General features: G+C 46.5%; 2 protein-coding genes across 3 annotated transcripts in view; one reads left to right on the top strand and one right to left on the bottom strand.

The window, feature by feature from the left end:
- The window catches only part of FANCI (FA complementation group I), a 29,075-nt gene extending 28,294 nt beyond the window's left edge, over positions 1 to 781 (bottom strand). Inside the window, exons 1-2 of one of the 2 annotated variants that reach the window (XM_083712469.1) lie at positions 698 to 781; positions 334 to 403 (exon numbers count right to left, since the gene is read on the bottom strand). The gene's annotated coding sequence lies outside the window, so the exon portion shown is untranslated. The remainder of the gene's footprint in view (positions 1 to 333; positions 404 to 697) is intronic. The other variant, XM_083712470.1, reaches the window with a different exon arrangement.
- Positions 782 to 7,250: 6,469 nt separating this feature from the next.
- On the top strand, positions 7,251 to 24,508 carry RLBP1 (retinaldehyde binding protein 1). The gene is made up of 8 exons (XM_083712899.1): positions 7,251 to 7,536; positions 8,989 to 9,028; positions 10,820 to 10,948; positions 13,199 to 13,403; positions 16,235 to 16,413; positions 18,765 to 18,923; positions 22,135 to 22,245; positions 24,238 to 24,508. Exons 2-8 carry the CDS (start codon positions 9,017 to 9,019, stop codon positions 24,394 to 24,396), a joined length of 954 nt encoding a protein of 317 aa, XP_083569025.1. The 5' UTR covers positions 7,251 to 7,536; positions 8,989 to 9,016; the 3' UTR covers positions 24,397 to 24,508.
- The last annotated feature ends 1,769 nt before the right edge of the window (positions 24,509 to 26,277 follow it).

Consider the following 26,277-nt stretch of genomic DNA (forward strand, 5'->3'; position numbering starts at 1 on the left):
GCGGGGATGTGTTTAAATCCAATAAAAAAACCGCATTATATATGTTGGGATGGGGTGGAATTGAAGTTTGGATAATTCCTTAATGACATGCTGGGGTTGACTTTGTATTTTTGTATGACTGCAGCGAGTGGGAAAGTATTCAAACGTACAGCCACTTGCCACAACTTTGCTGCAACCGCTGGGTTTCTTTTCACATCTTCTACCACGCTTCCCTATCTGGGGTGACACAGGTGTATCCATGATGGTGCAACCAACCAGGAAGACTCTTGTTTCAACACACACCACACACACATAAAGCTCAAAAGGCCAATCTCAGCCCTCAGACAAACCTACCTCACAGGCTTGTTATGCTGACAAAACTGGAAATATAGGGAGTGGGAATCATTTATGCCACTTTGAGCTCCATGTAGGGGGGAAAAATGGTACAGAAACCGTTATAAACAAAAGAGGCACTCTCCACATGTTCAGAGACACCGTTTCACCTTCCCCTTTTTTTCTAACCTGGCTGAAAGGAAGCCTCCCCCCCCCCCCAAAAAAAAAATACTTGTCTTTTTTTGGCTAATGACCAACAATCACCGCTCAGCCTCGTGACCCACCTTCGGCTACGACCCCGGCCACGTGACCCTCTCACGTCCGCGCCCCCTCCCGCTGCCGACCCTCGTCCCTGTTTTGCCTCAGGCGCGGCTTCCCGGCCTCACCTTCCTTCAAAACTTCCCCGAGCGCCGAATTTCCCGCCTGGAACTTCGTCGGCGTTGCCCCGGCAACGGAGTCCCGCCCCTCTCTGAACAGCTTCCGTTTCCCTAGGCAACCCGTGCGCCGCCTCCGCTTCGCCGTTGTTCTCCTCCTCCCCCCCCCCCCCGCCGCGGCAAGCCAAGTCCCCGGATGGTGCTGTGGCGCAGCGCGTGGGGTGGGCGGCGCGGTAATGGGAAGGTCGCGCGTTCGAGGCTTGCTGCCTGCCGATTTGTGAAAAGGCGGGGATAGGGACAGAAACCAGATAAAAGGGACGCTCACTAAATAGGCTCTCCTATGAAGAACGGTTGCAGTGCTTGGGGCTTCTTGCTTTTAGCAAGTTCTTGGTACTTTTTGTACAATTATGCATGGATAGAGAAAAGTGTTTCTCCCTCTGAACACAAGAAATCATCCGGTGAAGCTGAATGCTGGAAGAAAATCAGGACAGATAAAAGAAATTACAATGGTACCTTGGTTCTCAAACTTAATACGTTCTGGAAGTCTGTTCCAAAACTAAAGCATTCCAAAACCAAGGTGCGCTTTCCCATGGAAAGTAATGCAACATAGATTAATCCATTCCAGAATTTTAAAAACCACCCCTAAAACAGCAAATTTAACGTGAATTTTACTCTCTAACGAGACCACTGATCCATAAAATGAAAGCAGTAAAATATGTACTGCAGTCACACAGTCAGTGAATCAGTAACTGAACTGGGTTCCACACAGTCACAAAAACAAAAAAGCCGCAAAAACAGAAACGCAAAATAAATAGCAAAAACAGACAGACCTCAGCGTAACACTCAAAACGGAAGTGTGGCATTCAAAACGGAGCGTGTTCGGCTTATGAAAAAAATTCGCAAACCGGAACACTTCTGGGTTTACAGTGTTTGGGTTCCAACTTGTTTGAGTACCAAGGCATTTGAGAACCAAGGTACCACTATACTTCTTAGCACTGCACGTAATTAAACTATGGAACTCACTCTCACTGGAGGCAGGCAGGAATGGGCACCGACGTGAATGGCTTTATAAGGGGACTGGACTAGATTGGGCTATGGGTGTCATCCAGTAGGTTCTGCTGATGGCAGTGAAGTATACAGTGGTACCTCGGGTTACATACGCTTCAGGTTACAGACTCCGCTAACCCAGAAATAGTGCTTCAGGTTAAGAACTTTGCTTCAGAATAAGAACAGAAATCATGCTCCGGCGGCAGCAGGAGGCCCCATTAGCTAAAGTGGTGCTTCAAGTTAAGAACAGTTTCAGGTTAAGTACGGACCTCCGGAACGAATAAAGTTCTTAACCCGAGGTACCACTGTACAGTGTTGTATTAAGCCGCACAGAATAGGCCCACTTAAATTAATGGACCCAAATGGCTGTTTATCTTAGTGGATCTACTCTGAGTATACGTTAATTGAAAGCAACCCATAGTCCTTCTGTCATATTCTCTCTTCCACCATCCCAAATGAGGGTCACATCAGCAAGACCTGGGAATCTGCTTCTGACCTGACCTGACCTCATCCAACCTCTCTCTGCAAAACAATCTGATTTTTTTTTTAACATTTCATTTACATAACATTTGTTCCAATTCCTGTTGTCCCGTGCAGCCTTAACCCTTGAGTGACTTTTCTTTGCTGCTAAGATATCGGACAGAAAGCCCATTCAAGACCTGCCAGGAAGGATAATAATAATAATAATAATAATAATAATAATAATAATAGCACCATCGTGAAACCAAATCAGAGTGAGGGTAACACTTCTTGCAGTTTGGCCTTTTCCTGGATTTCTTTCTTGCCTCACGCGTGGCTTGGATCATTTTGTACAAAACCCCTAAGTACCCAGCAACAAGGGGAAGCCTTTGTTCCATGAGGCGATTTCAACCTATGTTTAAAAGGAAGCAGAGATTAACCTAAGTGGCCTTTCTTGTTGCAAACACACCGGCTTATTTCTGAAGCTTTCCACAAAAGCCTGAACTGTTCACAGATGGGAGCTAACACAAGAGAACAGAAGCCATCAGTGGCGCAATTAGGTAATTTTAGACTAAGGAGCAATTTTTCACTTTTTGCTACTGTACCCATCTAGGTTATATTGGGAGGGGGTGCCCAAATGTGGATTATATACTGTACTTGCCACAGCACTGGAAGCCAGTAGCCAGTTTGCTTCATTTTCCTACAGTCAATCTTCACGTGCTAAAAGAGTTTGCACCAATTTATTTTAGAAAAAAACAAAACACCCTTCCAAGTTGGTTGCGTGAAGCAGCAGCCCTGAAGACTGGTTCAGACATGCAGTTGCTTAACAGTTGCTTTGCGAGCACTTGTGTGCTAATATAATTCATACAAGTTTCAAATCTCTAGATGCTAAATCATGATGATTTTTTGGGAGGGGGGTTTGAGTGGCTTTTGGCTGAACCCCATCCATGCCTTGTTCACACAGCTCTATCAATAAATAGTTTGTACCTCTTCTCTCCCCCCTTTCTCCCTGCCTCACATTGGGAACTAATTTCCAACCACAGTTCTGGTGATATTGGAATTCAAATCCTTAAATCTCAACACATGGGGGGCGGGATTCGTAAGCTATGAAGGACTTGCTCACAAATTTATTGACATCTGTGCGAATTTTTACAGCTAGGAAGTGGAAGGGGCAAGGTGAATATAAAATGGAAGAATGGTATAAAGAGGTGCGGGATATAGCTGTTAATGATAAATTAACATGTGCTATTAAGGTAAGATGGGGAATATGCAGGAGAAATGGTTTTGAGGAGATATGGGAGGTATTCTGCCCGGACGCTGAGGTCCAGTGCCGAGGGCCTTCTGGCGGTTCCCTTATTGCGAGAAGCAAAGCTACAGGGAACCAGGCAGAGGGCCTTCTCGGTAGTGGCGCCCGTCCTGTGGAACGCCCTCCCATCAGATGTCAAAGCGATAAACAACTACCTGACATTCAGAAGACATCTTAAGCCAGCCCTGTTCAGGGAAGTTTTTAATGTGTGACATTTTAGTGTATTTTTGGTCTCTGTGTAAGCTGCCCAGAGTGGCTGGGGAAACCCAGCCAGATGGGCAGGGTACAAATAATAAATTATTATTATTATTATTATTATTATTATTATTATTTTGTAGAATTTGTACTGTTAAAACAGAAAGGGGTTAAACCATCACAAGAGGTGTTGAAATTTTGGGAGGTTGGATAATTACAGTGGAATGGTCTCAGGGGTGGGGTGTACATATTTATTTTTATTTATTTTTATTACTTCATTCAAATATGTAACTATATATAAAAATAAAAATAAAAACCTCAACACAGTTACAAAACATGCCCTGCATAAGCTCCCCATAACGTTGGACCATCCGTTTTGCCATTGTGCCCCCTGGGAAGCCCCCTTTGGTGTGAAGGTCTCTGGACTGAAAGAGGAAGGCAAAAGTGACTGTTGATAATCACTGCTGTCTTTACTACCAGTGAAGATATACTTTGTCCTGTTCTCTTTGGTCAGAATTCAGCAGAATCTTCTGTTCTGGTTACATAGAAAGAGACTGTGTACCAGTGGTGCTGCCAGAATAGGGCAGAAGTCCAGGGATCCATTCAACAAAATAAGCAGGAGCCCCCCACCCAAACACAGCAGAGCTGGCTTACCACATTTTGAAGAAATCATGCACAGTACCATTTATTTATAATATTTCTGTTTATTATGCCCCCTTCTCCTTGAGGTCCCACAGCAATCTAAAATTGCAACATGAAATGCCCTTTAAAACAAATGACAATCCAAAGAATAACAACAGCAAAGTGCACATATAACAAAATGAAAGGAAACACAGAATCAAGTTACATTTGCATTTTTTTGCGGCTGTTGTTGTTAAACTATTTTTTAATAAAAAAATAACATCAAGCCAGGCTGCCGCCTATAGTGCAACCTCACAAGACCCTGTATGAGTAGGCTTGCCATATGTTAGGAAAATTCCTGACATGTCCTGGTTTGGGGGTGTAAAAATGGCATCGGGGAGGAATTTTACAGAATCAGCAAAATATGAGGGGAACCTGGACGTATGCAATGGAAAAAGCATCAGAAACAGCTCAAAAAGCTTAAAAATCACTATTTCTGGGGTTGTCAGGAATTCTACTTTTTGGAATATGGCAACCCTACGTATAAGGGTTCGGCTTCAGCAGATCCTGCCTGCCTGCACTGGAGGAGGAAGGGGTGTGTGGTGGGTGTGGTCCGTCCCGGGTGTCATCTTGGGGGGGGGGGTGACATTGCTGCCACCCTGAGACTCTCACCCCACCCCCGCGGGCGGCTAGCCTCAACCGCGGGTGCACAGCATGTGCTGGAGCAGCTAGCTCCGCCTCTGCCTGCCTGATGCCATTTTCCATCAGTTTTGACAAGAATATGTAAACATTTAATTTAATACCTTTATTGTCAATGTACAACCTGTGTACAATGAAATTAACTGAGCCTCCCCCCCCCCCACATACACTCCACCTCATTGCACTCTGTGTGCTTGTCGCACAACACACCAACCCCAAAAGTCAGTTGCAGTATATTATTTTCCGTTCAGCAGCCTAACAGCCCACAGATAGAAACTGTTTTTTAGCCTGTTGGTACGACTGATTATACTTCTATATCTCCTGCCCGAGAGTAGAAGATTAAATAGGTGCTGGCTGAGGTGTGAATCGTCCCTGGTAATTTTTCTCACTCTCCTAAGGTTACGATCCCTTGCGATGTCATCTGGCGGGCTCATGGGACAGCCCATGATATCATGTGCTGTGTTCACCACCTTCTGTAAAGACTTTCTGTCCATGGCTGTCAAGCCAACGTACCACAGTGTGATATAATATGAGAGGACACTTTCTATTGTGGACCGGTAGAAGGAGGTCATCAATTGTTGTTTAACATTGTTCTTTCGCAAGACCCTGAGGAAATGGAGTCTCTGTTGGGCCTTCCTAACCACCTGAGTTATATAGTTTTTCCAAGTGAGGTCTTCACTAAGGTAAACTCCCAGGAATTTAAAGGAAGAGACTAACAACTAACAAGAAACATTTTGTCCTTGACTAAGGGAAAAACGAAAACCTCCCAACTAAGAGACAAATTGCGGTTGGGATCAAAATTCCTTTCTGGACCAGAAACCAACCAAGTCCACAGTAATGGGCAAACAACAAGGAAGGGTGGCTAGGATAATCCTGCGGTGAAAAGGTGTATATTCTGGGCAGCCAGCCATGTCCCATCTTGCAACAACTTAGGAGCTCCTGTAGGGTTTCACAAGAACTAGGGGTGAGCCAAGGCTGCCTGCACCAATCGGGTTCATCACACAAGGCGGCAAAGAACCTGATTTGCACAACCTGAATTTGTCAGTAAGTGACTGAATCTCACCCCAAAGTAGCAGCAGCCTGTAAGCACCCTTGAAATTGAACCTAGGAGCCAAAGTATGGTGACGTTAAACGCCTGGTTTGGCATTGACCCATAGAAGAGGGAATTTCAGCATGGCTTGCTGCTCCACTAGGGATGAATGAATCCCTCAGTTCTGGTTCCTCTCAGTAGGGCTGGCACTGGATGCAACCCATTGTTTAAATGTACATCAGAGAACGGCGTTTTAACTTTTCCTAAATAAGACCTCGGACACGGGTGGTGCTGTGGTCTAAACCACAGAGCCTAGGACTTGCCAATCAGAAGGTTGGCGGTTCGAATCCCCGTGACGGGGTGAGCTCCCATTGCTCGGTCCCTGCTCCTGCCAACCTAGCAGTTTGAAAGCACCTCAAAGTGCAAGTAGATAAGATAAATAGGTACCACTCCAGCAGGGAGGTAAATGGCGTTTCCGTGCACTGCTCTGGTTCGCCAGAAGTGACTTAGTGATGCTGGCCACATGACCCGGAAGCTGTACGCCGGCTTCCTTGGCCAATAAAGCGAGATGAGCGCCGCAACCCCAGAGTCGGCCATGACTGGACCTAATGGTCAGGGGTACCTTTACCTTTACCTTAAATAAGACCTCATCTGCACTGTACATTTAAAACGGCGTCATACCACTTTAAAAAGACTCATCTACCCATGTACTATCTGAAACCAAAGGGGCACATTGGTTGCCAGATGTGATTCCCCCCCCCCCAGCTGTCCTTCTTCACTATACAGCTCCCAGGCTGCTCTGGGGAAAGCCATGACTATTTAAAGTGGCATGATGCTACTGTAAACATATTGTGTAGATGGGGCCTATATTTGTTCATCTAGGCAGGTGGACATCCTGGTGGACATTGGCTCTCCAAAGCAGAATCCTTTCCCACTTTTGCTTAACTAGAGAGGCCAGGGTTTGAACCTGCGACCTTCTGCATGCAAAACATGTGCTCTGCTCCTGAGCTACAGCCCTTCCCCACTGAAGTTATGGACCCTCTTCCCTCCCTCCCTCTGCAATGTCCCCCAAAGCCCTTCCTTCCACCCTGCATGTTACACTAATGAGTGTGGCCCAGTTATACAATAAGAAGCTTTTATACTTGGCTAATCGGCCCCAGAATGCTGCCAGCCTCCCCGCCATGAACTTCTGTGAGCCAAAACCACTTGCTCTCTCTCTCTCCCCCCCGCCCCCTCCTCACCGGCCTTTTGTCATTTTTTAATGGGGTCCCTCGCCTGGTTTGTGCTGACCTAATTAGAGAGCTCTTGCGAGCGATGCCTTGTGATGGTCTAATCCCAGCCTGGTGACTCTACAAAGCTTTTGCCTGGGTTTCCTCTTGTTGCACTTCAGCCTTTTCTCGATTCTTTGCTGCCTGTTGCATGTTCAATTTATTCACTACGGTGATTCTGTTTGGATTGCACACTGACCTTCTTGGAACTGTTTCACCTCCCTGGTGAGTATTTCGAGATTCTTTCTTTCAGCTTAGATTCTGCCGCTGCAATTGCTTCAAATCACAGCAAACGCAGCCCAGCCGTTAAAAACAACTGGATGTATTTCAGCAAGGACTAGATGTCAGGGATGCTCTGCTTGGAACCCTATATTGCAGATTCGGCATTGCATGGGGTTGGACTAGACAAGCGCTATGTACCCATTCAACTCTGTGAGCTTTGTCCAGGGTTGCTAAGCTAGCAGATGGACGAGTTTCAGTGTTGCACAATGGAGGAATCAATACGATACGATACAATATCTTTATTATCATTGTCCCATACAGAACAATGAAACTGAAAAACTACACAAAACGTTCAAAAACCCCTAAAAACTCTGAAACCCCATTTTAAAATACAATATACTATAGAGACTCCTTATGCTGCGTTTAGAACCAGAATTGCATTTGCGTAGAAACTGTTTCTCAGGCGGCTAGTCCTGGCCTTTATAAACCTATACCTTCTTCCAGAAGGCAGAAGCTGAAAGAGATTATTTCCGGGGTGCGCACTATCCTGTCCTGTGCTATCTCTCCAGTGCAACAGTTGCACTAGCAGAAACTCGTGGTGCAAGGGATCGCACGATCTTGTGCAACAAGTTACCAGCAGCCTGTTCATGCAGTCTCTTGTGTAGCAAACCTGTGAGTCTATGAACACAGGAACTTAAAAGCTGCATTATACCAGGGCAGATCCTTTGTTCATCTGGCCCTTCGCTGCCAAATCGGACAGGGCATCTGCTCTCCAGGGCAGAAATTGGTCTCTCCCATCCCTTGCTAACTGGAGATGTCAGGGAGTGGACCCAAGACCTTCTGCATATTGTGCTGGCACTGAAACAAGACAAAAAAGCCAGTTCCAATGCATGTTTACTGCCACCAAGCTGAATAGGACTTCCTGTATGTCCCATCATCCCTGACTACTGGTCCTGCTAGCTAGTCTTGTACTCATGTACTCATCATGGCCAAGGATAAACAAAGGCAATCAGGACATTAGCTGACGTGGTGACAGGACATGGATGTTGGCCCCACCCTTATCAGTAGATAAAGACTCAAACAAACAGGAGGAGTGGTAAAAGCCATATAATTGGGAAGCTCCACAACCAACAAAGGCTAGCAGCTGGAAGCCTTTAGCAACCTAAGAGAGAAAGTAAACTTTGGGGACTGTATAAGTATAAGACATAATTAAAGGAGGCGGCCCAGCAATGTTATCTGAAAATTAAGTTCCTGGTAATGAGAAGAGGCTGGGACTTCCTGCGGACAGCCTCACTAGGTCTCCTCTAGAGCCCTCAAGGCGGACTTGGGATTCTGAAGGATCCTCAGCTGCAGAAAGTTGCCAGATCTCTCTGAACCAGAGAGTGAACTGCAACAGGTGTCACTGTGTTGTCTCCTGTTGATGTTAGCCTGACAATCCTCATTCTCTCTTTTCAGTGGTTGCGTGGATTAGGAAAACAACAACATGACTTCAGTGGTGAGTACAGATCCTGCTTGTTCCATTCCATTTGTTCCCTTTTTCTGATTGTAACTGGGCTTAGATTAAGGAGATCTTGATTCACCTCTGCTCTCAGCAGGGCTAGCATCAGTCTTCTACACCCTCAGGCTGCTACCAGTGCTGAGACCAGCGCTGATGACAATGTCACTTTGGCTTTGCCACATGGGACAAACAGTGGCTGCATCCAGGAAGCTGCCTACCATGTGAAAATGTTGTTGAATATTTATATGCTGCAGTTTTGGGGGAAAGCCCTTCCAAAGCATCTTAGCCCATCCAAAGCAATGGAAAGATATTCCATGGATAGGGTAAATCTGGACTGGCATTTTTATGCCGATGCCATTGCGTGGGCACACTGCAAAAACCTTACATTTGTGAGCAGCATTGAGCCCACAATAAACACCTGCTTCTGTCTTGCTTCAGCCCAGATGAAAGGAAAAGGTAGATGAACAGTAACAGGCAACTGAGGAGCTCTGCCTCTAAGATATATAAGGTCAGGAGCAGGTATCAGGAATAAAGCACACAGAGTAAGTGATTCAGAAGAAATAAGACCTCCCCAGGAATGCCAGGCCTAATGGGGACAGCAACTCTTCTCAGTGGGTTTTGCCCCTATGAGGCAGTTGCCTAAATCTCCACCTTCCTCGGGTCTTTCCCAAGCAATCTGAGACTCCGCTGATGTGCCTGTCTCTGCTCCTCCCTCTTCACACCTCTTCTATTCCTGGGAGACAAGGGGGCAGGGGAGCTTGTCACAGCAGGAAGGGAAGACACCCATCCTGACTCATCTCTGCCTCTTGGCCTCCCTCCTCTCTGCACCCACCTCTGCTTCTAATTCTGTACTTCTATCTGCCACAGATTTTCCCTGCTCACTAAACCCTGTTACCTTTTCTACTTCAGACACCTCCTCCTCCCAGTCTTCTCCCTCTTCTTCCACTGACCACTCATCGTCACCCTGCCACCAGTCCCCGGATTGAGCCCAAAACCTTCTAGATGCAAAGTACGCACTTTGCCACTGATCTACAGCCAGTAGTGTAGTGGCAAATTCACTCACGCAGGGTCATGATAGTTAAAGCCATCTCCCTGACAGTCACACCCCTTCAAACATTATGCAACCTTCTAAGTTTATATAGTAATATTGTACAATAATGATAATTAAGGATGCATTGCAACGATCAATGCAAATCTCCACGAGTTGCCTTTCAGATAGACAATTTTCTGTGCGTGTACATGGGCAAAAATGATTTGGAATGCTTCAATATCTTCTTTCTGAGTGTCTTAAACTGTGTTTTCCATGAAGTTCAATGGAAGTTCGACATAACAGAACTTGGGCACCAAACTCTGGAAAAAGAAAACTCTATGTTTTCAGTGTTCCTAAATGCTCTGCTTTGGCTGTACAGTGGTGAAAAAACTCCCCTTTCATGCTGATTGGGTGCCACCTTTAGAAGACATCTGAAGGCAGCCCTGTATAGGGAAGTTTTTAATGTTTAATGTTTTGATAGTTTTTGTATATGCTGAAAGCTGCCCAGAATGGCTGGGGAAACCCAGTCAGATGAGCAGGGTACAAATATTGATTGATTGATTGATTGATTGATTGATTGAGATACCTGTAAGGACCCTGCTGCAAAAATATTCACAGGTCTTCTCCTTTTAGAGTCAATATTTTTTACATAGGGTGCCAAGTATTATGCAAGTTTTGTCAGTTCTTGCATGAGCAGTTGACATGATGGGGATGTTTTAAGTCAGGAGTTCATTTCCCCCTTATGCTTTCACCCCCAGACTGGCACATTCAGGATCGTTTCCGAGGAGGAGCAAGCCTTGCGTTCCAAACTTGAGAGGCTGACCACCAAGGACCATGGCCGCGTCTTTGGGAAGTGTGAGAAAATCCCTGACTATACCTTGCAAAAGGTGAGGATCGCTGGGCGGGGTGGAGAGGGAAGGCCAAAGACGGAGAGCTGTTGATGATTCCAGAGGGTGGCCTGTTCATGGAGCTCAACATGGCTAATTAACCTTTCAAAAACTAACTACTCACGTAGCTCTGTGTGTGAGAGAGAACAAGAGGTTTTAGTGATGTCAAGATGGTCCATCGTGAGACTGTTGCCTTACCTTCCTGAGAAAACAGAAACTGAATTTTTATGCCTCGTCTCCCTGCCAACAGGGCTAGCTAAGAATCCTTCAAGGCCCGTATCAGGGACCCTTCTTTGAAGTTTGCCCATGTTTTGCATGGCTGTTCCACTGCAATTTAACCAGTACGCCTCTGGTTCATGTCATGTAGCATTCAGTGGAGACCAGAGGGTCATAGCAGGGGGGGAGACAAAGGGGAACACACACAGACAAACCTGGGTCCTGGGTCCACCAGGGCTTCTGCTAGGCCCTGAGCCACAGAGATGAACCACAGCCCAGGTCCATCACTGGCAGTCCTAACAGTTGTTAAAGCAGTTAGCTTGTTCTCCCTTGAAAAGCACAAAGAGCTAAAGGAGAAGGTTGAAAAAATGGCACTCCAGGTTTGATGCTGCCATTGATGTAGAGGCAGAGACAACCCTACAGGGATGCCCGGTGTGGTGGCTGCTTTATGCAAGAATCATCAAAGGGTTGCAATGTGCCTATTGTTTAATTTCCTACATACAATTGTATCAAAGGCAGAAGTCGCTAATTAAGAGCATAAGTCCTGTTAGGTCAGACCAAAGCCATGTCTATCTCAGGGTTTCCTACTGCTGTGCTGAAAATCCCACTCTTGCTTTTTTACCATTCTCCATCAATTAATGAGAAAATAAATTGCGTTATGAAAATGATCAAAGGGGAGAGGAAGCGCTCAGGGCGCTCAGTGCGTGTTTTTTTTTGTCACACTCACCTTACTTTTGAGGTTGCCAAGGGATTATTTGTGAATGCCAGGGACGTGGGTGGCGCTGTGGTCTAAACCACTGAACCTCTTGGGCTTGCTGATTGGAAGTTCGAATCCCCGTGAAGGAGTGAGCTCAGTCCCAGCTTCTGCCATCCTAGCAGTTGGAAAGCACACCAGTGCAAGTAGATAAATAGGTACCACTGCGGCGGGAAGGTAAACGGCGTTTCCATGCTCTCTGGCACTCGTCACAGTGTTCCATGCGTCAGAAGTGGTTTAGTCATGCTGGCCACATGCTCCGGAAAAGCTGTCTGTGGACAAATGGCGGCTCCATCAACCTGAAAGCAGAGATGAGCACCTCACTCCATAGTTGCCTTTGACTGGACTTAACTATCCAGGGGTCTTTACCTTTACCTTTACCTTGTGAATGCCCTTTCTTCCATACAAGTGGCAACTGTGGATATATATAATGGGTCATTTTTAATTAATGGAATTTTTTTGCAAGGGGAGGAAATCTGGATTAAATGTAAAAAAGAAAAGTATGGAATGCCCATAGAAGTTTTGAGATATGTGGTATCTTGGAGGCCTTTTAGTTTAACCTGCTGCTCAGTATAGGATCTGTGAACCAGCCCACTTAATATCCAGAAAATTATATGATTTTGTTCATACCAGCTATGTGAAATGACAGCACTTGGATTCTATAGCGAAAACTAATTAAAGTGAGCTGGGCTGGACATTCCTTGCCTATTTTACTGCTTGGTATGCCAAAATACATTGGGACAGTTGTCTGCAAAAGTGTTTTCTTTGGTGGCTCCTCAGTGAGTTGCCTAGCAATAGCAGACAAAAGCCATTTTAGTTCACTGCCACCAATTTTCTTCCTGAATAGTACAACCACAAGTGGAATGCTAGGTGTGTTGTTCTATATATACACTGGTTGCAGAGGGCAATGGTGTTAGTCAACAGGCTGTCACTCCATAGAAATATTAAGAACATAGGCCAGAATCTGTATGGCAGATGTTCTGGTGTTGCTTAGAAGACAAGTTGATATAGAATAGGGCTCAGCGATGGAAGGAAGTTTGATGTCCCCAGCATTAGGGCAAGAACAAATAACTGGTTGAGCACCAAGGGCCATGCCAGATACAATATCATGAGACCAATGGCCACAGCTAGCGAAAATGTTTCTGTTTAGAAGAACACTTCCTTGAATATGAGCACACAAGTGCTATTTTGCATGGGAGAGAAAGGAAAGCGGGTATTGTCCCATTCCTGTGACATCTTCTACCTTTGAGACACTGTCCGGCTTCTCTTCTCCTCCACAGGCCAAGGACGAACTGAACGAGACCCTGGAGAAGCGCGAGCTGGCTGTGAAAGAGCTGCGGGAACTGGTGCAGGAGAAAGCCAAAGGAGGAGAGGACATCTGCAAGGTGGTGGCTGAGAAAGTGAAAGGAAAGGATGATGCTTTCTTCCTGCGTTTCATCCGAGCCCGTAAATTTGACATCAGCAGGGCTTATGATCTGATTAAAGGTGGGGTTCTTGGCACGCAAACAGAACCAGTCAAATCTTGTTGGCATGCTGTGGTCACCCTTCCTTAGGGTAGCATAGGGAGTGGGCGGGTGATATTGGCTTATTTATCTAGCCTATTAAAAAGAAAAAAGGAGGAGTGAGGGGCAACACCTTTAATTGCCAGCAAAACCCAAAGTTAGGTTGTAGGAAGAGGGTTTGGGTGCTTCCGCTGTGTATTGTTACCTTATATTGTGTTTTTCCCCCCTTTCTCTCTCTGAGAGGGATTTTACTGGCATTGACCCTGGACTCTGGTAAACTGGAGAGATTATGCTGGAGAAGAAGAAAAATATTTGCTTGGCTCTATTTCAGAGCTCCCTTTGTTTATGCAACAGGGCAGTAATTAACAAAACTAGTGAGGGAGATGAAGAACAAGAGAAGGATTTTTGCCTGTTTTTATTTAACCGCCCCAAGCTACGCTTCCCCATTTCACGCCTGATGGCTCTTAACAGGAAACAAGTGAAACAAGTTACTACCCCTGCTATTCCTGCCCCCTGCAGGATGGAAATCTGGATTGATCATCCCCTTGTTGGTAAACAAGCATGAGAAAAATAAGGAGGCAGAATGATTTCGTTTTTACTGAGAAGGAACATAGATGGGTGGGTGGGGGATGAAAAAATAAATAAGCCCAGTTAGGTTCCCAAGTCCTGAAGCAAAAAGTTTTAAGTACTGTGGTAAAGGTAAAGGGGCCCCTGGCCATTAGGTCCAGTCGTGACCGACTCTGGGGTTGTGGCGCTCATCTCGCTTTATTGGCTGAGGGAGCCGGCGTACAGCTTCCAGGTCATGTGGCCAGCATGACTTCTGGCAAACCAGAGCAGCGCACGGAAGTGCCATTTACCTTCCCGCCAGAGCGGTACCTATTTATCTACTTGCACTTTGACGTGCTTTCAAACTGCTAGGTTGGCAGGAGCTGGGACCGAGCAACGGGAGCTCACCCCGTCGCGGGGATTCGAACTGCCGACCTTCTGATTGGCAAGCCCTAGGCTCTGTGGTACTGTCCCAAGTACAATTCCAGAGTTTGCACTTCATGATATTATTGGGGGGGGGACAGTGGGAGTGGGCTTATTGGAAGCTGCCTTGTACTGAGTGATATGTTTGGTCCATCTAGCTCAGTACTGTCTGCACCAGGAATGGGGAACCTGTCCTCCCCAACATCTCTCAGTGTTGGATTACAGATCCCTTCATCACTGATCATTGGCCATGTTGGGCTGATGGGAGATGGAGTCCAATAATATCAGCAACACACTGGTTACTGATGGGTTTTATTAGGTAGGTGAGGGGATGTATTAACTATCTTTTATCCCTCTGCAGGCCCATGTGTGTGGGTTGAGACAAAGAGAAAATGGGGCTGCAATACTTTTTTCAAAATCCAGGGCTTTTGCGGATACTCTCACAAGAGAAAGCACTCTCAGCAGAGTTTATAACTCCCATTTGAGGAAGTTTAATCGGAAGCACAGGAATTAGTCGTTAGGCTGATGTCCCACTTTTGTTTCCCTGTTTATCAAAGAAACAGGCTCCAGACTGAAAAGCAAGTTTAAAATGTATAGTTTACTCACAGTCAAGCATTCATCCTTAGCAGCAACAGAAGTAAAAACTAATGCAAGTAAAATACTTGTATTTACAGCCAAAACAACTTCAGGCATGTGCCTTATACAGGAACAAGTGGAGAGACGGTGGCTCCCATGGCTAGTTGAAGAGAGATGGGCAGGGGAAAGGAACAGGAAATACTTATTTGCTCCTTCCCTCCCAGGAGAGGAGTGTTAATGACATCACACAGAGCATTCTCTACCAATTATGTTTCTATGGTCTGAGTCTGCCTATCAGCAACACAGCTCTATGGTCTTAACTCCTTCATGTGCTAACTAGCAAAAATGTGCATTGTTAGATTTGACTGCAAAACTTCCATAGTTTCCCTCACCCTAATCTACCCTGACTGGCAGCAGCTCTCCAGGGTTCTTTCTCAGACCTACCAGGAGATGTAGAGCTTTGAACCTATAACCTTCTGCAGGCAAAGCAGACACATTACCACCAAGCGACTGACCTTCCTCTGAGATCTTTGCCTGGTTTCATTACTTACCTCAATATGTGATGATACATCACTGCTATGTTAGCTGACCCTCCTCCTTCTGCCAAGTGGGGTCCTAAGCTTCTGCCCTGAAGTTCTGCCCTGATAGCCCTACCATTTAAGCACACTGCCTCCTTGCAAGGATGGGGAACATTTGCAAGGACGGGAAACCAGTGGGCCTCCAGATGTTGCTAGACTGCCCCTTCCATCATCCCTGACTATTGGCTATGCTAGCTGGGGATGATTTTTTATTATGTATTATTATGTTTTTATATGAGCTGGAAGCCACCCAGAGTGGCTGGTGAAACCCAGCCAGATGGGTGGAGTATAAATAATAAAACATCATCATCATCAGGAGGGCCACAGCTTCACCCATTCCTAATCTAGCTCAATGCTTCAGTCTCTCTTCCCACACTCATCATGGAGCCAGCGTGGTGTAGTGGTTAAGAGCGGTAGTCTCGTAATCTGGTGAACCGGGTTCGCTTCCCCGCTTCTCCACATGCACCTGCTGGGTGACCTTGGGCTAGTCACACTTCTCTGAAGTCTCTCAGCCCCACTCACCTCACAGAGTGTTTGTTGTGGGGGAGGAAGGGAAAGGAGAATGTTAGCCGCTTTGAGACTCCTTAAAGGGAGTGAAAGGCGGGATATCAAATCCAAACTCCTCTTCTTCTTCTTCTTCTTCTTCTTCTTCTTCTTCTTCTTCTTCCATCTTTCTTCCCCCTCACACCAGGTTATGTCAACTTCCGCCAGCAGTATCCAGAGCTCTTTGAAAACCTGACTCCCGAGGCTGTGCGCAGCACCATTGAGGCTGGCTACCCAGGCATCTTGGCCAACAGGGACAAGTATGGACGGGTGGTGCTGCTGTTCAACATTGAGAACTGGGATTACGAGGAGATCACCTTTGATGAGGTGAGCAGAACAGAGGTCCTACACTGCAAGCACTTGTGCTCCCCCCACCCACTATTAAACTACCAATGCTTACCACTGGGATGGGTAACTTGTGGCCTCTGTATGTTACTGAGCTACAATAGCGAGTGGGGGACCTTTTCCACTGCAAGGGGCACATTCATAGAATCATAGAATCATAGAATCATAGAATCATAGAATCATAGAATCACAGAATCATAGAATCACAGAATCATAGAATCATAGAGTTGGAAGAGACCACAAGGGCCATCGAGTCCAACCCCCTGCCAAGCAGGAAACACCATCAGAGCACTCCTGACATATGGTTGTCAAGCCTCTGCTTAAAGACCTCCAAAGAAGGAGACTCCACCACACTCCTTGGCAGCAAATTCCACTGTCGAACAGCTCTTACTGTCAGGAAGTTCTTCCTAATGTTTAGGTGGAATCTTCTTTCTTGTAGTTTGGAACCATTGCTCCGTGTCTGCTTCTCTGGAGCAGTAGAAAACAACCTTTCTCCCTCCTCTATGTAACATCCTTTTATATATTTGAACATGGCTATCATATTAGCCCTTAACCTCCTCTTCTCCAGGCTAAACATTCCAAGCTCCCTTAGCCGTTCCTCATAAGGCATCGTTTCCAGGCCTTTGACCATTTTGGTTGCCCTCTGGACACGTTCCAGTTTGCCAGTGTCCTTCTTGACATTCCCTTCTGGCCAACCTTCCAAGGGCCAGTGGTGGGGTGGAGACGGGCCAGTGGTGGGTTAGTGATGGGTGTGGCCTTTGCAGAGTTCCATGGGCCAGATAGAGAAACCCAGAGGGCCACAACTGGCCCCAGGTCGGAGGTTCTCCACCCCTGGACTGCATCTTCCACCATCGCTGACCACTAGCCATGCTGGTTGGAGCTGATGTGAGTTGGGAGTTCAATGGCACCTGGAGAGTCAAGTGTGAAAGTTTGTGCAAGCATACACAACAACTAAATAAGACACCAGAATGTCTCAGATTATTTTCTTGTATATTTGACCCACCTCCTGGTTTGGGATGCTTGGTAGTGAACAATGGCCTGATGTGATAGGTGCTTCATATCATCTGTGCAGGACTATTTTCTTTTTGTGTTAGAATCCGACTCCTGGAGCAATGGAAGGTGGGGGTGGTGGAAGCCCTCTCGCAACTATTTCAGCCCTCTAGCAAGGGCAGTCTGTCTTGCCTCTGGTGACTGACTAGACAAGGAGGGAGCACCTCTCGCTAGTGCAAGGATGCTCATGAAAGATTATCCCCAAGGGAAAACAACCCTCGATACAAAAACATTCCGCGTTCCTGCTGCAAGCTACTGCTTCTCATCAAGGTGTTTCAGGTTCTTTAGGGACAGGCACGGGGAACCTTTGGTCCTCTAGATGTTGCTAAATTCTCAACAGCACCACCAAGCATGGCCAATGGCTGGGGACGATGCGAGTGCTAAATTCAGCAACATCTGGAGGGCTAAAGGTTTCTCACACCTGGCTGCTGCTTGCAGGGGTTGCAAACTCCTAGTGTGATGCTTTTGCATCAATTGTTGACTGTTTTTAAGGTTGGATATCCCAACCACTCAGTCATATGGGCTAGAAACATAGGTAAAGGTAAAGGTACCCCTGCCCGTACGGGTCAGTCTTGACAGACTCTGGGGTTGTGCGCCCATCTCACTCAAGAGGCCAGGGGCCAGCGCTGTCTGGAGACACTTCCGGGTCACATGGCCAGCGTGACATCGCTGCTCTGGCGAGCCAGAGCCACACACGGAAACACCGTTTACCTTCCTGCTGGTAAGCGGTCCCTATTTATCTACTTGCACCCGGAGGTGCTTTCGAACTGCTAGGTTGGCAGGCACTGGGACCGAGCAGCAGGAGCACCACCCCGCCGCAGGGATTCGAACCGCCAACCTTTCGATCGGCAAGTCCTAGGTGCTGAGGCTTTAACCCACAGCGCCACCTGCGTCCCTGCTAGAAACATACTTAGCTTTTAAAATGAAATCTGAGAATCTCAGATAGCTGAACTCTGCCCAAAGCTGGAGGGTCAAAGTTTCTCCACATTGCCTCTGCATTCTGCAAGGTGGAACACCATTTTGGGCTTTGGGGGGTGGGTATTGTTTTTGTTTGTTACTATGTTGTGTGTGTGTGTGTGTGTGTGTGTGTGTGTTTCTATTGTAAACTGCCCTGTGATCCTCGGATGAAAGGAGGCATAGAAATTTAATTAACAAAATAAATACTGGCTTCAGTAGCATTGTACAGAAAGGTTGCCTGTTTCCCAAGGCATGGGAGGAAGGAAATCCATCAACTTGGCCAGAGTTCTGGACATAAGCTCCTCTCTCCATGTGTTTTGATCCAGATTCTTCGCGCCTATTGTGTGATCCTAGAGAAGCTGCTAGAGAACGAGGAGACGCAAATCAATGGCTTCTGCATCATTGAGAACTTTAATGGGTTCACCATGCAGCAGGCCTCTGGCATTAAACCATCCGAACTGAAGAAAATGGTGGACATGCTGCAGGTGAGTCTGCCTTATTGCCCGCCCTAGAAAGCAGTGAAGACAACCAGGACCCCATAGATTACCGGTTATGCAAGAGGTATTCCTAGAACCAGGGGGCAAACAGCATACCACATGACCATTGTGTGGCATCAATGATGTCAACCAACCCTGGACAGTTCCTTCGTAGTAACATAGGAAGCTGCCTTCTACTGATTTGGACTCTTGTCCAATCTACAGCCTTGCTCCTGTACATTCCCCCATGCAAAACTCATTCAGGTGGCAGCAATTTCCTTCTCGCCAGCTTGCCACTGCAGCCAAAGTCCTTTCGCCTACGAAGTACTGCATTTTTCGCTCTAGAGGACGCACCCAACCATAGGGCGCACCTAGTTTTAGAGGGGGAGAACAAGAAAAAAATAATCTCTCCCTCTCTGTGCAGCGCCCCTTCAGCGAAGCGGCAGGAGAAATGGATCCCCTTCCATTTCTCCTCCCACTTCGCTGATGGGGCGCTGCGCAGAGAGGGAAAGCTGCACAGCGCCTCTCCGGCAAAGTGAAGCCAGGAGAGCAAGAGGGATCAGTGCGCACCGACCCCTCTCGCTCTCCAGGCTTCAGCAAAAGCAACGCGAAGCCTCCGGAGCACGGCGGGAGCGTTCCTGCTGCGCTTCGGAGGTTTGGCGTTGCTTTTGCTGAAGCCACGGAGCCTGCATTTGCTCCATAAGACGCACACACATTTCCCCTTAATTTTTGGAGGGGGAAAAGTGCATCTTATAGAACAAAAAATACCGTACTTCCTCTGTCTAGGCATGTAGGCAACTGAGTGATGAAAGTCCGCTGCTTATTGGTGCTCGAAACGGGAACAAAAAGATGATGTATACACAACCAGAAACATTCACAGGAACATTTGAGGTGCTGGAGAGAAAGGGCTATATGGTCCTTCACGACCCCATGCAAGTCATCACTTATCAATCTGATGAGTGTGATGGTGCAATTTGGCCTTTTGGCTAAATTTCAGGTGGGAGAAGAGATCTGTAACAGGAACGCATCCAGATCTGGCTAAAAGAATGAACTAAAAAGCCAGGAACACAATAGTGAACAGTTCCTGTTAAGGAGAAGGTAGAGGCATCCAGAGCATGGTCAAAGGAACATATCTTCCTATGCCCTATACTTGGTGGTGGTGCTTTTTGAACCCAAGCACTGCATCCTATTATGGGAAACCTCCCAGGTAATGCATGCCAGTGGTAAACAAGGCCAGAGGCACGAGACCACTAGATGCTCGGTGCTCCCCAGGTGCCAATACCTGGTTGGATCCTCACCTGGCCAGTGTCTCTCTGAGCGGCCATCCCACACGATCATCCCACACCTGCATTGGTGTTATTCAAGGAGAGGAATCAGGGCGTCAGGCAGAGTTTTGGGAGTCGATGGAGAGGGCAAGGGGAGGCAGATGCCCCTCCTTAGCGCTGGATGAACTGTCCTCCCCGCATTTTCAGCTTTCATTTAACCAAAAGGAAAAGAACATGGTCTGGTTTTGTACCTAAACCATAGGTTGGCAAACTAAGGCCCGGGGGCTGGATCTGGCCCACTCGCCTTCTAAATCCGGCATGCGGACGGTCCGGGAATCAGCATGTTTTTACATGAGAGAATGTGTCCTTTTATTTAAAATGCATCTCTGGGTTATTTGTGGGGCCTGCCTGGTGTTTTTACATGAGTAGAATGTGTGCTCTTATTTAAAATGCACCTCTGGGTTATTTGTGGGGCTTAGGAATTAGTTCATTCCCCCCCCCCCGCAAAAAAATATAGGCTGGCTCCCCACAAGGTCTGAGGGACAGTGGACTGGCCCCCTGCTAAAAAGGTTTGCTGACCTGCTGACCCCTGAACACTTTTGCCCTTTAGCTCAAAAATATGTGAAGTATTTCCTTCAGTCTTCCAGATTGCTGTTTCTCTGATGGGTGCTTTAGCTGAGATTCCTGCATTGCAGGGGGTTGAATTATATGACTCTTGGGGCCTCTTCCAATTCTGCAATTTAATGATGGATGAAAACTCTAATGTTTTGCACAGGTGGCTACATTCCAGCCACCCAACAGTTGACACCCTTCCCGTTTCCATCCTATATCCCATCAAGCAAGAGATTTTGTCTGTGTACAGACCAGAGATTAGAAGTACACCTTCCACCAAGAATCCTGGGAACTGTAGTTTTACCCCTCACAGAGCTACAGTTGCCAGGACCCATAGCAAAACTAGTTCCCAGGATTCCTTGGCAGGAAAATGTGCTTTAAATTCATGGTGTCTATACAGCCATTATCACAGTTCAGAGACACATTCAAGCCAGGGGGGAAAGTGCTTGAGTGAGGGGTATGACTGTCCAAAGAGTCCAAAAGTGTGTATCTGAAGAAGTGTGCATGCACACGAAAGCTCATACCAAGAACTAACTTAGTTGGTCTTTAAGGTGCTACTGGAAGGATTTTGTTTTGTTTTGACTATGGCAGACCAACACGGCTACCTATCTGTAACTCAAAGAGTCCAAAACGCTGGATGGAGTACAGTGGTACCTCGGGTTAAGTACTTAATTCGTTCCAGAGGTTTGTTCTTAACCTGAAACTGTTCTTAACCTGAAGCACCACTTTAGCTAATGAGGCCTCCTGCTGCCGTCGTGCCGCCGGAGCATGATTTCTGTTCTTATCCTGAAGCAAAGTTCTTAACCTGAAGCACTATTTCTGGGTTAGTGGCGTGTGTAACCTGAAGCATATGTAACCTGAAGCGTATGTAACCCAAGGTATTTGGCCCCTGGACACAAAGTACCCTTTACATCCATACAAAGAGCACAGCCCTCAGTGGTGGTTTAGTGGAACTGCTTCGCTTCCTCCACCCATCCAAAAAGGAGAAATCAGGCTTTTGAAGCAATAAAAGTCCTCTCTGCCTAGCTGCTCTGTCTCCCCTTTGCACTACAGCCATACCTCATGTTATGTTTGCTTCAGGTTGTGTGTTTTCAGGTTGCGTCCCGCAGTGACCCAGAAGTACCGGAAAGGGTTACTTCCAGGTTTCGCTGCTCGCACATGCGCAGATGTGCAAAATGATGTCAGGCACATTCGCAGAAGCAGCAAATTGCGGCACGTGCAGACGCAGGTTGTGTTCTGCTCATGTTGCGAACGGATCCCGTTTGCAACCAGAGGTACTACTGTATTATTATTTTTTTGCGGCTGGCTGCCTTAACCATGTGCTCTTTTTTGGAAATCCCTAGGATTCTTTCCCAGCTCGTTTCAAGGCCGTCCACTTCATCCACCAGCCGTGGTACTTCACCACAACCTACAACGTGGTGAAACCGTTCCTGAAAAACAAACTGCTGGAAAGGGTGAGTTATGCCGCAGAAGGGTAAGGAGCAATGAGAAGACGAATACAGCATTGTCAGTCAAGGAATGCAAGCATGCCAGGGCAGAAATGAGATGTTACTGGGATTGGGCATCTTCTGCCAGGAATAGCAGTGTTATGTACTGAATTGAATAGGATCCAAACTGCAACAGTCTGATTGGTCCTAGAACAATAGGATCCAAAAGGCAGCAGTCTGATTGGTCCTAGAACAATAGGATTCAGAATTGGTCCTAGAACAATGCAGCAGTATGATTGGTTGGCAGGAACCACCCAGTCATGCTCCAGATAGAAGTGAATCCACAACCTGATTGACTTACAGTAGAATTCCGGAATTAGCCAATCATGTGCAGCCCATTGTGTAAATAATGTATATAAAGCAGATACTTTGAGGGGACTTTCATTCATTCCTCCTCACCACTATGAGCTGAATAAAGAGCATGAAATCACCTTGCGACTCTGAGTATATTTCAAGCAGGCATGGAGACCTTTTGGCCCGGCAGATGCTGCTGATCTATTATTCATAAAACAACAACTTTCGTATCTCACATGTTTCTCCACGAGCAAAAGGTGGAGTACATGGTTCTTCCCCTCCTCATTTCATCCCCCCAGCCACCCTGTTATGTAAGTTAGGCCAAGAGGCAGTGACTGATCCAAGGTAACCCCCACCCAGGGAGCATCATGGCCCAGTGGGGATTTGAACCCGGGTCTCCCACATTCTAGCCTGACACGCTAACTGCTACACCACACTGCCTGCAACTCCTATCAGCCCCAGCAAGCATGGTCAATGGTCAGGGATGATGGGAGCTGTAGTACAGCAACATCTAGAGGGCCAAAGGTTTCCCCACAGCTAGCTGCTGCTTGCAAGGGTAGCAAACTCCTGGTGTTACGATTTTGCATCACTTGTTGATATTATATCCAGCCACTCAGTCATATGGGCTAGAAACACGTTTCGCTTTTGAAATGATAGCTGAGAATCAATTTTTTACATACATACATACATAATTTATTTGGTTTTTCAGATTTAAAATTTTAGTCAAGTATTGAACATAGAAAATAAAAACAAAATTCCGATGAATGTTTTGGACTTCCCTCCTCCCCTTTGTGGGTCCTATTATTAATGACTTCCTCCCGCATCTTTTATGATGATCCAAATCTACCTCTCCATTGTGTCCAAAATTCACCATTAAGCTACAAGTGATATTCCAATCCTGCTAACGATTTTAGCTGTTTACAATGGTCCTTAAGATAAGTTATAAATTTTCCCCGTTCCTTATTAAAATTTGGTCTTCCTGATTTCTGATTTTTCCGGTCATTTTAGCCATTTCGGCATAGTCCATCAACTTCATCTGCCATTCTTCTCTGGTAGAAGGCTTTATCTTATTTCCATCTCTGGGCCAATAACATCTGCGCAGCTGTGGTTGCTTACATAGTCTTTTCTGCTCCTTTGGGATTTCGGCACCTATAATTCCTAAAAGGAAAGCTTCATGGTTTTTTTTCAAGCCAAGGTTATTTTAAACATATATTTCAAATCATTCTATATCATAAGTAAAGTAAAGGCCAGTCGTGGCCGACTCTGGGGTTGCGGCGCTCATCTCGCTTTATTGGCCAAGGGAGCCGGCATACAGCTTCCAGGTCATGTGGCCAGCATGACTAAGCCGCTTCTGGCAAACCAGAGCAGCGCACGGAAATGCCATTTACTTTCCCGCTGGAGCGGTACCTATTTATCTACTTGCACTTCGTGCTTTTGAACTGCTAGGTTGGCAGGAGCAGGGACCAAGCAATGGGAGCTCACCCCGTTGCGGGGATTCGAACCGCCGACCTTCTGATCGGCAAGTCCTAGGCTCTGTGGTTTAACCCACAGCGCCACCCACATCCCCTGTTATATATCACAAAAAGTAGCTCAAATAGCTGAACTCTACCCCCAGTTACACAGCATCTCTCAGCTCAACCTTTCTGCCTTCCTTTTTGCACTCAGGTGTTTGTGCATGGCGACGAACTCGACACCTTCTACCGAGAGATCGATGCCGATATCCTGCCAGCAGATTTTGGGGGCAATCTGCCCAAATACGACGGCAAAGTCACCGCGGAGCTGCTTTTTGGGACCCGACCTGATGCTGAAGACACAGCTCTTTAAATAGCAACATCTTGGCATAGAAGATAGGGCGCAGAGGTGTCCCCCAGCTATCCTGTTAAACGTAGCTTTGGTTGAAAGATCTGTCGTGGCCATAAAATCTGGGTGTACATTGCTTTGCCACTCTCTCTCATTCTTTGTCACCAGATGGCAGTAGAGCAATCAAAAGTCCCCTGCCATTTCTCTCAAGAATAATCCTTTTGCTTTTATTACCTCACCCCCACCCAGGAAAAACAAGAAAGTGGAATGAAAGAGAGGGGGGAGGAAGAAGAAAGAGAGAGAGATGGTCTGTGGTGGGGACATTCTAGATGAGGCAGTACAAGCTTTGTTGACCAAGCACCCAGGTAGTCAAGTAGTTGAGATGTGCCTTCATAGATTTACTGGCTTGCCCTATAATGGTGGGAAGAAAGTGTGCACCCACATATAGCTATGTATTTTAGAGCCCAGATGTCGCTGGATTTGGGGGGCAAGTGGCTAAGGAAAGAGGAAACAGACAAAGCTGTCACAAAGGCAGTGCAAATGGCACAGCCACAGTCCATTACTGCAGCAGCACACAAGCCAAGGACTGTTTTCAATACAGAATAAAAAAAAAAAAAACCAACAGCAGCAAGGGTGTTTTTCTTCATTTGTGAGTCACAAAAAGCAACATTTGCCGAGTTTCTCTGTGCTTTGGAGAAACCAAAATTCTCTAAGAAGCCCAGTTGTGCGGCCTGTGAGAATTACTTACGGTTGAATTTTTTGCAGAATATTGTCAGTAAATTTGTGCTATTTTACATGCTTTGTGTTCCTAGCAGCCATGCCATGACCTATACATTACATTAAGGCCCCATACTCCAACCACTAGAAATCCTAATGTGCAATTCCTCCGGCTTCAAAGATTTCAGAAGGCATTGATCAAAATGTTCAAGTGTATGCTCCTAAAAAAGCTGCTGCTGTTGTTTTAAGGAATTAAAAGCTTAAATTCTTAGGAAGCTGGATTCTGTGGGTGATCCCACATTCCGACAGTTTTCTGCACTTCCTTGAATCACAGCACACACACACACACACACACACACACACACAGAGAGAGATATCCCTCTCTATCACTCCTGGGCAAAAGGTGAAAGAGGGGAAATGGCAGCCACTGGGAGAGGAGACATGCCTTCAACATATGTCTTCAACATTTTGAAAGCGACTTTAGCAAAAGACCCAGAAATAGCTCATTGGAAATTGTATAAATGAATGTGCTTTGAGGTTTGTGGAGACAATGAAGTGGCTTCACCATCAGAAAACGCTCCAGGCCAGTGTGGTGTAGTGGTTAAGAGTGATAGACTCGTAATCTGGTGAACCGGGTTCGCATCCCCACTCCTCCACATGCAGCTCCTGGGTGACCTTGGGCTAGTCACACTTCTTTGAAGTCTCTCAGCCCCACTCACCTCACAGAGTGTTTGTTGTGGGGGAGGAAGGGAAAGGAGATTGTTAGCCGCTTTGAGACTCCTTCGGGTAGTGATAAAGCGGAATATCAAATCCAAACTCTTCTTCTTCTTCCTAGAAAAGACATCCACAAAGTCCCCCCCCCCCAATCACGAGTTTGATTTACTTTAGATATGGAGGTCCAGAGGCTTGAGGGCCAAAATACAACCTTTCAGGCATCTGTATCTGGCTCTTAAGACTCTCACCAGCCACAGCCCTGCTTTGCATCTTCCCTGAGGGTTTTTGCCTGGCTGGAACATATCCTTGAACTCTGAAAATGCTTCTTGCTTGCCTGGATGAGGCCAAAGGGGAATGTGTTTAGAAACTAGTCTATGGTATAAAAGAAATTCATTCATTGCTTTGCCCACTTTTACCTCTGGCCCTGACCACCAATGGCATGTGGGCCCCAGAAGGTTGCACAGAAGAAAATGT

Source organism: Podarcis gaigeae (assembly GCF_964106915.1).
Source record: "Podarcis gaigeae genome assembly, chromosome: 14".
In the NCBI taxonomy this organism is placed as follows: Eukaryota; Metazoa; Chordata; class Lepidosauria; order Squamata; family Lacertidae; genus Podarcis; species Podarcis gaigeae.

Bases quoted from the DNA above. Each gene is read 5' to 3' on its own strand.
- RLBP1 (XM_083712899.1), top strand. The intron at 10,949-13,198 runs GTGAGGATCGCT...TCTCCTCCACAG, and splicing joins CTGACTATACCTTGCAAAAG to GCCAAGGACGAACTGAACGA. The intron at 22,246-24,237 runs GTGAGTTATGCC...TTTTGCACTCAG, and splicing joins AAAACAAACTGCTGGAAAGG to GTGTTTGTGCATGGCGACGA.